This window comes from Eublepharis macularius, chromosome 1 (genome assembly GCF_028583425.1).
Source record: "Eublepharis macularius isolate TG4126 chromosome 1, MPM_Emac_v1.0, whole genome shotgun sequence".
NCBI classification, from domain to species: Eukaryota; Metazoa; Chordata; class Lepidosauria; order Squamata; family Eublepharidae; genus Eublepharis; species Eublepharis macularius.
In genome coordinates, this window is record NC_072790.1 from 251,003,933 (window position 1) to 251,017,084 (window position 13,152).

A 13,152-nucleotide genomic window follows, 5' to 3' on the forward strand; every position below is an offset into this window, starting at 1 on the left:
ATGCAGCCCTTCCTGCCCTCCCTCTCATGATCTGCCCAAGTTCACAGAATCAGCATTGTTGTCCAATGGCCATCTAGCCTCTGCTTAAAAACCTCCCTAGAAGGAGAGCCCACCACCTCCCGAGGAAGCCTAAGCCACTCGCCCATTGCTAGTTTAACACTTCCCCCACCCAGCCTAAAGTCTATGAATGCAACCCTCACAAATTGTTCTCCCCCCTGCTTCCACATGGTTTCCCCTCTTTGCACTCTGGGAGGGATGGAGGAAGTGAAACACAGCGTGCAAGACTGGAGTCCAGTGGCACCTTAGAGACCAACAAGATTTTCAGGGTGGAAGCTTTCGAGAGTCACAGCTCCCTTCTTCAGAAATGCAAGTCTCTCCCCTCCTGCTGCGGCTTTAGGGCCACGCGCAAAGCTTGAGATGCCACGGAGGGACTGAAACTTCTGCATGCAACGTGGGTGATATAGCCGGAGCGGTGAAACCAACAAAGGTTTTCCTCCTTTTCATCCGAGCACCCGTGTGGCACAGTCCTGGCCTGGGACTGGAACAGCCTCATATCAAATCCCCACCCCTCTAGCAGGGCACCCCGGAGCCAGCCTCTCCTATCTTAATCCACCTCGCACGGTTGCTGCAATGATTACAGGGGAGGGAGCTGTAAGCGCACGTCCCTTGGCAGTATTTAAGAAGCGCAAAGAGCGGGCGTGCAAAATGCAAGCCTGGGAGGAAAAGGCGTGCCAGACGAGTGAACTCCTGCTGAGGCCAACATTCAGCTGCAAGGTATGGGGAAGAGGGGGGGGGGGGCGCAGAGAGGACAGAAGCCCCAGAGCATCAGATCAGCAGCATTTATCAGGACGATCAAGGAAGATCAAAGAGGAGACGGGTGGAATTTACTTGAACAGCCAGCCTTATCCAAAAAGTAGAATGAGGATACTGAATCCTGCCTTGGGTCTGGGTCTGGACTAGCTCTTGAGCTCTGGATGCGCCTTACCCACTACAACAGACCATGAGGGGAAGGAGGAGGCGTTCAAGCCCCTGCATCTAGGGCTTTAAAAGGAATAGTTATGTGACGAGCAATATCTGGGCCCAGGGCTTTTTTTCAGCTGGAACGCGGTGGAATGGAATTCCGGCACCTCTTGAAAATGGTCACATGGCTGGTGGCCCCGCCCCCTGATCTCCAGACAGAGGGGAGTTGAGACTGCCTTCCGTAAGGCAATCTCAACTCCCTTCTGTCTGGAGATCAGGGGGCAGGGCCACCAGCCATGAGACCATTTTCTCCGAGGGCAACCCTTTGAGTTCCACCACCTCTTTTCCCAGAAAAAAAGCCTGGGCCGATCTGAGTAGGCAATGCTGTCCGAGACGGCCCAGCGGTCTTGCTTGGGACAGAGATGCAGAGGAGTTAGCCGTGTTAGTCTATGGTAGCAAAATCAAAAAGAGTCCAGTAGCACCTTTAAGACTAACCAATTTTATTGTAGCATAAGCTTTCGAAAAACCACAGCTCTCTTTGTCAGATCTGACGAAGAGAACTTGATTCTCGAAAGCTTATGCTACAATAAAATTGGTTAGTCTTAAAGGTGCTACTGGACTCTTTTTGAGTTTGTTTGGGACAGAGCCGCTCTACATGGTCACCAACCCTGTGGCTTCTTATTTACTTCATTTATACCCCTCCCAATGGGAACCTCAAGTGGCTTTCGTCCTTCTCCTCCTTCTTAATTTTATCCCCACAATAACCCTGCGAGGTAGGTCAGCACTCAGCAGCTACTCGAATATCCAAGAGATGTTTTGCTGCCGCTCCTCCTGTGATGTTAAGACAGGCAAAACCAGAAGGTTCCGGAAGCCAGCATGGTGCAGAAGTTAAGAATGTGGGACTAAGGTCTGGAAGGCCCGGGTTCCAATTCCGATTCTGCTAAGGAAGTTTGCAAGCTAATCCCAGGCCCATCATTTTCTCTTAGCTGAACCGACATCAAAGGATTGTTAAGGGGATACAATAAGAAGATAGCGGCGGGAGAGAAAGAAGAGCCAATCAGGTGCCCTGAACTCACTGGAAGAAGGGTGGGATAAAAATGTACCGGATACAACTCCTTCTTTGGAGGTTTTAAAGCAGAGGCTAGATGGCCCTCTGGCAGCAACGCTGATCCTGTGAACCTGGGCAGATCATGAGAGGGAGGGCAGGAAGGGCTGCATCAGTGCTTAGTTCTCGTGGCTCCTTCTTACGTGCCCAGGGTAAGACCGAGCGCAACCTTGGGGTCAGGTAGCAATTTTCCCCAGGCACAGGAGTAAAGCATTGTATGTATTTAACATGGGGCTAAGCTACCCCCTCCCCCTGCAATGAAACTCCCCCTTCCAGTACTGAATGCAGCCTTCCCTTACGGAGCGTGTCCCTTGCCCAGGAAACTCCACAACTAAACGAAAGACGCAAATGCCAAACCCGCTCCCCTCACCCAATCCATCCCGGATCCTAAATAAAGCACTAGCCGAGAGACACCTTAAAGACTGGAAATGTTAATTCCAGAAGACGCTTCCGTGAGTCGGAGATTGTTTCTTCAGGTGCATGGAGTGAAAAATCTTCTACAGAGATTTTTATAACTCAGAAAAGGAGGAGGTATAAAAACCTCTGTAAGAGATTATTCACTCCGTGCATCTGAAGAAGTGAGCCGTTGCTCCCAGAGCAAAACGGGGCAGCTGCCTGAGGTCCAGAGCTGGTTCCCAGCCCTCTCCCCTCATGGGAGAAACCAGAAGTGCCAACAGATGAGCCGGACTGAAGCTAATTCTGCAATCCAAACCCTCTCGTAAGACCTCAATTATATGCTCCCGACACACGCAGGAAAGCACAGCGCCCCCCATAGACCGCACTGGAGACTTACCGCCAGCGTCTGGATTTTCTCAAAAACAAGGTTGGTTTTCTTCTTCATGGAGCTTTCACTTTCCGTGCTCCTGAAAGACAAAAAGCAGACCAACGCATAACCTTTGAAGCGTGTCTGCGCCCTGTTCGCATAAACTGCCACTTCCGTTTATTTTATTTTATTTATTTCAAATTTCTATTCCGCCCTCCCTGCAAGCGGGCTCAGGGCGGATAACAACATATTAAAATACAAAATACGATAAAAACAACATATTAAAAATACAATAAAAATCCATTCACATTTAAAACAGGATGGCGGACAGCCTTCCCAGGGAGGGTTAAGATTTTATACACCCCCTTCCCCTCCCCCACCTCAGGCCGGCAGAGGTCCAGCCTCTGCCACATGCCTGGCAGAACAACTCTGTCTTGCAGGCCCAGCGGAAGGATAGTAGGGCCTGCCGGGCCCTGATTTAACCAGACACCTCCGCCATCTCTCCCTCGCGAGTCTTTATGCCCGCAAGCACCTCCAAAAACACCTGAGTGACGCCCCCCTCACTGCCACCACGCCCCCAGCGTACACTATACCTGTGCAACCACTCTCATGACTCCTTAGAGCTCCCCCGCACCCCAAACTGAATCTAAGCTCACATTGTAGCATAAGCTTTCGAGAACCACAGCTCTATTCTTCAGTTGCATTGTCAGCTTTCGAGAACCACAGCTCTCTTCATCAGGTGCAACTTTATTGTAGCCAAAGCTTTCGAGAACCACAGCTCTCTTCTTCAGATGCATCGCCAGCTTTCGAGAACCACAGCTCTCTTTGTCAGATGCAACTTTATTGTAGCCTAAGCTTTCGAGAACCATAGCTCTCTTTGTCAGATGCATCCGATGATGCATCTGACGAAGAGAGCTGTGGTTCTCGAAAGCTTACGCTACAATAGAATTGATTAGTCTTAAAGGTGCTGCTGGACTCTTTACTAAAATAAAGGAGTGCATCCTCTCATGTAATTCTTCAATTTTCAACACCAACAAGTTCCATAACCCCGTTCACAGTTGGTGGGACTGGGTAGTGGTTACAGCAAAATGCTGGAGGTGCTCCCTCTTCAACCCCTCAGTGTGAGAGGGAAGACAGAGGATGGCCAGGGACCCTTCTGCACATTATGTGACCACCAGCCGAGGTTCCTAACCTATAATCAGAACAATGGTCTAACTAGTCCAGAATTGTGTCTTACTCACAGGCTGACCAGTTGCTCCAGTGGGCCAGGCACAGACCGAAAACCTTTGGAGGTGTCTAACCCTATCAGACAGGAGAGGTCCCAGCTTGCCCCATACTGGCTGGCAGTAGCTCTATAAGGTTATATAGCCTTCCACAGCCTTGCTTCCCGAGACACCGGGGACTGAACCTGGCACTTTCTACACAAAGAACAGGCGCTACGGCACCCTCCTCACGGCTGCCAAGGGTTGAAAGCCCGCTTAAGTCAGCACTGACGAGACCTAGCTGAAATTCAAAGTATGAAAGGCTGCGTTCGTCCTCCTCTTGACACCACAAACGCTCACCCGTCCTTCAAGATGCCATAGATCAGTGCCTTCGTATGCTCGCTGCTCCCCGGCTGCAAGACCTTCTGTTGGTCCTTCAGAAGGTCTGGGGTAGATTTCAGCTGCAAGAAACAAGAAAGAGTGAAGCATCGCTGTAGGACGCCCGCGTTGCCAAATGGCGACCATCGCGCTGTGAATGGCGGAACGAGCAGACAGGGCAGGCTAAATGGCAGACAGGCCCACCCCAGCCACGGATAAAATAACTGCTGAAAAGGGAGCACGTGAAAACAAGAGATAATTTGTCACCCCAAAGGGGGAGGTGGGACCTGACACAGTTCCGAAGCCTTTCACTTATCTTTCGTTGGGGTTGGCCGGGGGGGGAGAGAGAGCTGCTCCCAGGTAACCAGGGGTCGACTGCAATGTTCGGAGGATATCAGATATTGTAGAAATTCCATCTGAAGAAGGGAGCTTGGACTCTGGAAAGTTTACACCCTGGAAATCTAGCTGATCTCTAAGGTGACACAGGACTCAAATCCTGCTGTTCGATTGCAGACCAACATGGCTACCCAGTTAAAACTATCTATGTACTACGGATCTTTGAAAACTTTTTTTTTTAACGTTGCGTTTTTGTTTGCCTAGTACAAGAAAAACATTTATGTGTTAGACTACCACGCCCAGGTACACCTACCATTTTCAAAGGGAAAAAAACCGCTTGGAGCTGTGGCAGCTGCAGTCATCGAACTCCGAGAGTCCTAACTCTGGCTCACCTTCTCCGTTTCCACTTCCTCAATTCATTTCTCCTCTCTGTGCATGCAAAGCATGGAACTCCCCCGCCCCGCCCGCTTATTAACGCTGAGCCAGTTTGGTCCAACTGACTTTTGGAAGTTATTAAAAACTTATCTGCATTTTGTCCCCTCTCGCTTTTTCTTTTGGATTTCTTTTCTCCTAGCATGCTCACATGATATAGCCACTAACGTTACTCTTTTCTTCGCTCACGTCCAACCCAGCGGGTGCAAATATCTCCCCCTCTTCTCATCTGTGAGCCTGTGGGGCAGAGACCTACTGGATATGTTTCCTGCACAGCACTTAGAAGGGAGAGAAAGAAGTATTTTTCTCCCTTTCTCACAATACAAGAACTCATGGGCACTCAATGAAATTGCTGAGCAGTCGGGTTAGAACGGATAAAGGAAGTACTTCTTCACCCAAAGGGTGATTAACACATGGAACTCACTGCCTCAGGAGGTGGTGGCAGGTTCAAGCACAGACAGCTTCAAGAGGGGATTGGATAAACATACGAAGCAGAGGTCCATCAGTGGCTATTAGCCACAAGGTCTAGATGGAACTCTCTGTCTAGGGCAGTGATGCTCTGTATTCTTGGTGTTTGGGGGCAATCAGTGGGAGGGTTTCTAGTGTCCCTTCCCCACTGGCAGACCTCCTGAGGACACCTGGGTTTTTGGCCACTGTGTGACACCGAGTGTTGGCCTGATCCAACATGGCTTCTCTTATGTTCTTAGAATCCCACAAGCGCCTTTGTGTATAATAAAATTATGTAGGGTGAAAAATCTGATAAGACTTAAAGTGAAATCCTAAACAGAGTTATTCCAGCCTAAGCCCACTGAAATCAATTGGCTTAGACTGGAGCGACTCTGCTTATGATTTCACTGTTAGATTTTTTTTTAAACCAAGTTTGCACATATTGCTTAAAATGCAGGGAGCTGATGAAATACGGCCCAGCAGGGCCCCGTCAATCATTTCCACAATCCCAGTGACAACACAGGCTGCCGGGAGCAGGCCTATCACCACCAATAAGGCACGGAAGATGGCCACGCTGTTCACTGACATCCTCAGCTCTGCTCGAGACACCCTGGGCTGGTGGGCCTAAGAGATGCAGGAAAGAAAGATGAGTGTTGACAGGAGAGGCCTCTTAAAATAATTCTGGAGTGAGAATCACCTGCATGTCTGACTGTACTTTGTTCGGCTGTTTGTCCGTCACAGGCTCCTCCAGGTTCTTGACGACCCACTCGCGGGTCAGTTTCGATTTGTCCACTCCGTTCTCTTTCGGCTGCTGTCCGGGGACCCTACTGTGATTTCTGGTTCCCATCAGGTTGCCTGAGCCAAGCTGCTTGGCCGTCGAAGTCGCGGGTCCATCTCCGAAGCTTGCTTGGGGCCCGCTGCCATCCAACTCCCGGCTGTCTGCCGTGTCGTGATACGGCACCCTACCATCGAGGCTCTGCGAGCGCTTCCGGTCCTCCGGCAAGACCCGGCTTCTCCGGGAAGCCCTTCCTCTCTGCAGGGCCTTCCCGTCAAACTTGTTGATCAGAGAGTCCACGGACGACAGTGGCTTGGTATCGATGTCGCTGCCGCCGCCCGTGTTTGCCGGCTGGGCGGACTGAGAAGACTCCTCCACCTCCAACAACGGCTGTTTCTTGACGGGTCTTAAACCGGAGACGCTGCCGACTTCATCGCGAGGGCTGGGTAGCTTTCTGCTGGCAAGATTCATCATGCTGGAACTCTTCATGGTTCCCCCCGCAGGGGCCTGCTGGGAAGCGTGGACGGGCTGGGTTCTGGGAGGACTGGGTTCACGCGGCTCTTCCAAATCAGGGCTCAGCAGCGAACCATGAGACTGGGTCCTCCGCAGCTGCTCCCCAAAGGCCTTTTTGTGGGGTAATGTCCTGTAGCTGCCCCGGGGAAGAGAGGACCCATTGCTGTGATAAGAGGAGGCGGTCTCCAAGCTGTCCGGTTTTGGCACCCTGGTGCAGCGTCTCGGGCCTTGCTCTTCGTCGGATGTGCTGTACTGGGAGCCATAGCGAGACATTTTTGCTGCGTACGGGTTCTCCGGGAGATCAGAGTCCGAGCTGATTGACCCCGAGGCATCCTTGGATGACGAGGCTGTGCCGGGGGAACCGGGGAACTGCTCCTCGGGCTGTTGGTTCCGGGCAGGTGCCCCATATTTGCTCTCCCCTTTGATCTGCACCCCAAAAGAGTCTCCGCCTTTCTCGCCGCTGTTGAGGACCACAAATGGCTGCCCGTCAATGCCTTGGACCCGCACCGCAACGCCGTAAGAACCCGGCTTGGAGATCTTCGGTCGAATCTTTTGGGACTTGCCGGGTTCTTTCAGGTCATCGATGAACCTGATCTGAACCCCGTAGTCAATGGGGCTGTGCTTCTCGGCCATGACGCCATTCATCTGGTGGTCCATTCCCCGCCGGCTGGAGTTCTGAATGGGTCCTGCAAAGGGGAGGGAAAGAAAGAGAGAGATCACAGACTCAGGATCACACTGCAGCACTGTGAAGGCAAACAAAAGGAGCAAGGACAGGCTTGCCCAATGGGTGAAGCACCGCTCGTCTGTATTCTGCAAAAACCGGCACTGTTCTGGATAAATGTTGGAGAATTTCCTGTATTCTAGAGGCAGGGCTGCTGCAGGTGGTCAAGCATAGCAGGTGGCCAACCAGCAATGAGAAAGAGAGCCAGCCAGCCAGCCCATCTTAGTGGGCTGGACAAAGGGGCAGAGACCAGCACACAACGTGTGTGTTAAGTGCCGTCAAGCCGCCACCGACCTACGGCGACCCTATGAATGAAAGACCTCCAAAACGTTCTATCCTTAACCAGCACACAACAGACTAGCAAAAAAACTGGAGAAGAAAAAGGGAACAGGTACACAATTACCAATGAGTCACGGGTTCTCCCTTGAGCATCTGTGTTTAGGAGTAGATATTGCCAAGTACCCCTCGCTAGGCCAGAGAACAGGGAAGGGCCCTTCCTTTCATGCTCTACTAGGGAGCCACCTAAGGGCAAAAAGCGATCCGGTATGCTACAAAGGGTTAAGGACAGACTAATAATAATAATGACAACAACAACTGCACTTATATACCGCTCTTCTAGACAGATGAGTGCCTCATCCAGAGAGGTGAACAAGTTAGTGTTATTATTATCCCCGCAATACAGCTGGGGAGCTGGGGCTGAGAGGCGGGGCTGACCCAAGGCCACCTCCTGAGCTCATGGCAGGAGTGGGATTCGAACCAGAAGAGTGCCGATTCGCAGGTGAGCCACTTAACCTCTCGCTTAGCTCACTGGGTGACCCCAGGCCAGTCACATACTCAGCCTAATCTACCTCGCAGGGCTGTTGGGCTACTAGCTATGGTGACACAGGGCTACTAGCCATGGTGACGGCAACCTCAGGGGAAGAGCTTGGCCTCTATGCCCTGAGACAGGATGCTGGACCGCTGGTCTGATCCAACAGGCTCTTCTGAGGTTTCTGTTTTGCAAATGGGATAAAAAGGCTGCAATAGGGTTGCCAGCCCTGGGGTAGGAAATTCCTGGAGATTTGGGGGGTGGAACCTGGGGAGGGCAGGGGCCCGCACAAGGCATAACACCACAGAGTTCACCCTCCAACCCTCTGCTGCCTGGAGATCAGCTGTAATTCTGGGAGATCTCCAGCCACTACCTGGAGGTTGGCTACCCTAGGCTGAAGCCAAGGGATAGGGGGAATTAAGAACCACTTCGCCCGTTCACAGAAAAGGTCAAATAGCTCCAAGCCGCATGTGGTCTCCAGCTCTTGAGATTCTTGTGCAAGAACGCTTGCAAAATTCTTGCCCACCCAGCTCGACTCAGACTCTGGCAGGAGAAGGGGGAAGAAATTCCAGAAAACAGGCCCTGATAACGGGATGCTATCGTAATGACTCCCTCGTCCCACTGAACTGGTCGGGACAGCATTACAAACACGGAGAGGGAACAAAACCCACTGAATTGTGCGGCACAACCAAGCCAGAGCGCGGTCCACCTTAATCCTGAATTAAAAGAAAAAGGGTTTTAAAAAAGAACCTGTGGAATGCTGCATTAATACAGGGTATTTCCACGCCGCAGGAGAAGCAACAAAGCTGAACTTTAAGCCCTGCGACACACAGGCACACACACACACACACAGCAGGCAACTCCTTTTTTACAAAGGGAGAAAAATAAATACGCCGAACGGCTTGGGGAGGAGGGAATTTGCTGGAGTGCAAATTGGAAACGCGGCTCCATCTGATCTGTCGGTTGGAGGCAACGGTGCCTGGTTCCCGAAAACACACACCCTCAGGTGCACACATCCATACACAAAAAGAGAACTGAGTAGAGTGGAAAGCAGGAGAGAAAATCCCCGCGGAGGTGACAGGCGAATTCTGTAGGTGACTTGGCCTCTGTTATCTGTCTGCAATAAGGAAGCAGAAGTGTAAGCTTTGAGAGGTTGGAATCCTTCCCACCTGGATGGAGGAAGTTTAACGGTGATTAGAACCATGAAAGGTCAAGGACTCGTTCTTCCCAACGTCTTGTGTTTAGGGGGACCAGGGAGACAGAGTCAGCAGGCCCTGCATCGCAGAGAAGAGAGGAACCATTTCACAAACCCAGCTCGGCCACAGGGCGCTTGCTTGACGGAGATCCCGACCCAATCCGATGAAGTCTTGAAAGCTCCTACCGTGGAAATCTGGTGCTACCGGACCCAATCCTAACAGCTCTCCTAGAGGATATCAGCTGGCACTCTGCACAGCTTCTTGATACGTTTTGCAATGTGGGTTCCTGTCCTTCCTTGGAAAGAACTTCAGGGCTTTAAGTGCAAACAGCCGGAGGTCAGGAATAGCCGCCTGCAAATTTTCCAAGGGTGTTAACGCGGGTTTTTTATTCATGCAGATGATAAACTCTACTAAGCCAAACAGGAAGCTGCAGGGTGCCAAAGGCCCAATACGTCATAAAGGGGAAGTGCCTCCTAAGTAGCCAGACACAACAACGTATTGCCAACCTACTACTCTGTACCATAACATAGACATTTTCTTTTGGCACATTACCAGCCAATGGTGGGCACATCAACGTGCCCATTTGCAGTTTTACAAGGAATTTTCTGAGCTGTTCGCCTGGGGACAATTCCTGCTTACCACGGGCGACTAGCAACTACTTACCGATGTCTGGAGAGCCTAATTTGCACAGGGCAATCAGGAGATTCACCAAATAACATACTTGCATCCACTCCGCTGGCATACATGTGGCAGATACAATTTTTTTAAAGTTGCACAATCTTTTGCCACCTAGCCAAGATCAGCCACAAACATCCCCCTCCCTCTTTCTCTTTAACACACACACACACACACACACTTTCTAAGCCTGTCAAATCTGACCGTACCAGAGATAAGGCTTGCTTTCCTTGGAATGAGAAAAGTGAAGAGTTTCGAGCCCCTGAATATTTTCAAGGGTCTTTAAGCCCCAGGTTCACTCCTTGAATTAAGCAACACAGCAATTTTAGGAGCAGCTGTTCTCCGGAGTACCTGATCACGCCAACCAATCACAACTACTATTTCCCCAATGACCCTTGAACAATGGAAGGGAAATACCAGGGGAACTGCCTGCTGCTTGGTTTCAGTCTTTCTGTATTAAGCTCAAAAGTTAAAAATCGATAAATGAAGCTGAACGCTTGCCGGAGAGACACTGTTCTGGCAAACTTTTAAGCACCGAAGCAGTTTGGGAACACATACACCAGTCACGTAGCACCACATGTAGCCTTTGTATAAGCTTTGGAATATCCACAGTGCTTCTCTTTAACTCTTCCAACAACCCTGTAAGGTAGGCCAGTATCACCACCATTCCTGTATTGCAGACGGACAGCTGAACTTAAGCAGCTCATCTAAAACCATTGGGAGTGTTCCTGAGCGAAATGAGATCTGAACCAGGGGCACCAGAATTGCCCTGCTGGGTCACCTGAGATCATCTAGCCCGGCTCCCTCTTTCCAACAGGGGCTTAACCAGATGATGCCCAAGGAAGTTCCCAAGCAGGCAGCTTCTGAAATCCATGCCCCAGCTACTGGGGCAGTGCCTCTAAACATGGAGGCTCCATTGCTAGTCCTCACAGAGCAGTAGTTACCCAGAAAATCATCACTGGATCAAACTGGTCTAACGTCCTCTTCTCAAGGGATACTTCCTATAAGATCACAATCAGGGGCACGTAGGCAGCCACTCTTCCCTGTCTCCAACACCTGATATCTTGAGATAAACTGCTTCTGAACATGGAGTTTCTGCTTTGCTGCCATGGCTAACCGCCATCAAGAGACCTCTCTCTACCACAAACTCGTCTCAGCCCCTTTTCAAAGCCATCTAAGCGAGTGGCTATCACGGCACCCTGTGGAAATGAGTTCCGCAAGTTAGCTATACGCTGCAAGAACTGGACCTCGTCTGCAGTCGCCCGCCAATTAATTTCACCGCCGACTGAGTTCAGCATACCGGAGAAGGAGAGAAAATACTTTGTCTACTTTCCCCCCAAACCATTCACAGTTATATACTCTTCTCACATCCCACAAAAGCGATCTTCTGCCGGGCTCTAAGAAGATGCAATTACCGTTTGGGGATTTTTTACAAAAAGGAAGCATGTGGGAAACAAAGGGGGACAGGAGAAGACAACTGTGCTCATGAATGAAGTCTGATTTCTAGGGTACAGGCAAGCCAGGCACAAGGAGAGGCCTGTATTCCTGACAAAAAAGCGAACACCAGCAATTCCACTCTGTGCATCCTTGCGTTTTACTGTGGGAATTAATTAGCAGGACAGCGAGGGGGCCGCGTGATCAGAGACGAGAAACGTGCTTCAATTAAAATCCTGCCGCATCAGCAGGACAAGAGGCACAGAGTGTGGAAGAGGGGGCAGGAAAAGAGGAAGGGGGATCGCAGTCCTGGAGACTGTCACACTGAACAAAGAGCATCCTTCAGTCTTCGGGAGGCTGACCGGGAACTCTCCCAACTCAGCAGCCTCCCCGGTCTGCCCCCCCCTTCACCGGCCCGCTAGCAAAATGCTGCATACTCACTGCGACTGGAGAGGGGTACCATGCGGCAGGCGGGTGCGCGGCAGGAAGAAAAAGCATCTGGGAAAGGGAAGGAAATGCACAGAACGAGAACGATAGCAAAAGATTTTGGAAAGCCAGCTAGAAGTGCGCTAGGCGAGCATCTGTCACAGCCCGGCACTGCCGTGGGAACTTGTCCGGCCAGGAGACCTGCTCACAGCCCAAGAGATGCTAAGCTGTGACGTTTGGAGCACAGCATGATGCCAGAGCTGGTTAGCGGTCCCCAGAGGCAGAACGGGCAGGGCGCCTGGCACATGGTGGTGGCAAGAGAGCGGCCAGCTGGGCTGCAGCATGGCATCGGTTCCCTGGCGACGGAGGAACCGAGAGTGTCCGGGCCCAAGACCAGCATCCAGTTCCTCTCCCTGCCGCAGGCTAAAGGAACCAGGCAGACTTCCCTCTGGCTGGGAACCAGCCGGCCAAGCCAGATGTCCTTGAGCTAACAGGCAGCCGAAATGCTGCTCTACCCCGCAGCCCAGCACTCTTCAGCGGGTTGGAGCTCCCAGAAAGAGACCCCAAAACTATCACTGAGTACCTCTGGAAGTAAAGACACAGCCCTTTGGCAAAGGGGGAGACATCAGGAGCGGCTGGGACAGGAAGCTTGCCGAGAACAAACCACCCTTCCCCGGCTCAGCTGGCAATCCACTGGAAAGGGGGTGCTGCAGCTTTAATTCGGCAGAGGAGGGAGGAAGAGAGGAGGAGGAGGAGGAGGAGAGGTTTTGCCATCCAGGCCTTTTTTGAAACTATTTATGGTTACAGAAATACCAGATAACATTGCAGGGAGGTATCGAGGCTGCCAGGCAAGAGAGCATCTCTTCTTTCACTCCATGTTGCCAACCACCTCTCTCTCTCTCTCTCTCTCTCTCTCTCTAACACCCACAGAGTGCACACTCTGAAAAAGAACTAGATCTAACTTACGTTGAGATACAGAGC

At 51.3% G+C, this 13,152-nt stretch overlaps 1 protein-coding gene across 3 annotated transcripts in view; it reads right to left on the reverse strand.

The window, feature by feature from the left end:
- The window catches only part of CGN (cingulin), an 82,717-nt gene that overhangs the window by 54,480 nt on the left and 15,085 nt on the right, over nt 1–13,152 (reverse strand). For all 3 annotated transcript variants that reach the window (XM_054997773.1, XM_054997763.1, XM_054997782.1), the window contains 3 exons: nt 6,321–7,597; nt 4,391–4,491; nt 2,859–2,928 (listed from right to left, as the gene is read on the reverse strand). In XM_054997773.1, the coding sequence (XP_054853748.1) occupies nt 2,859–2,928; nt 4,391–4,491; nt 6,321–7,568 (1,419 nt within the window). In that variant the 5' untranslated portion in view covers nt 7,569–7,597. The remainder of the gene's footprint in view (nt 1–2,858; nt 2,929–4,390; nt 4,492–6,320; nt 7,598–13,152) is intronic.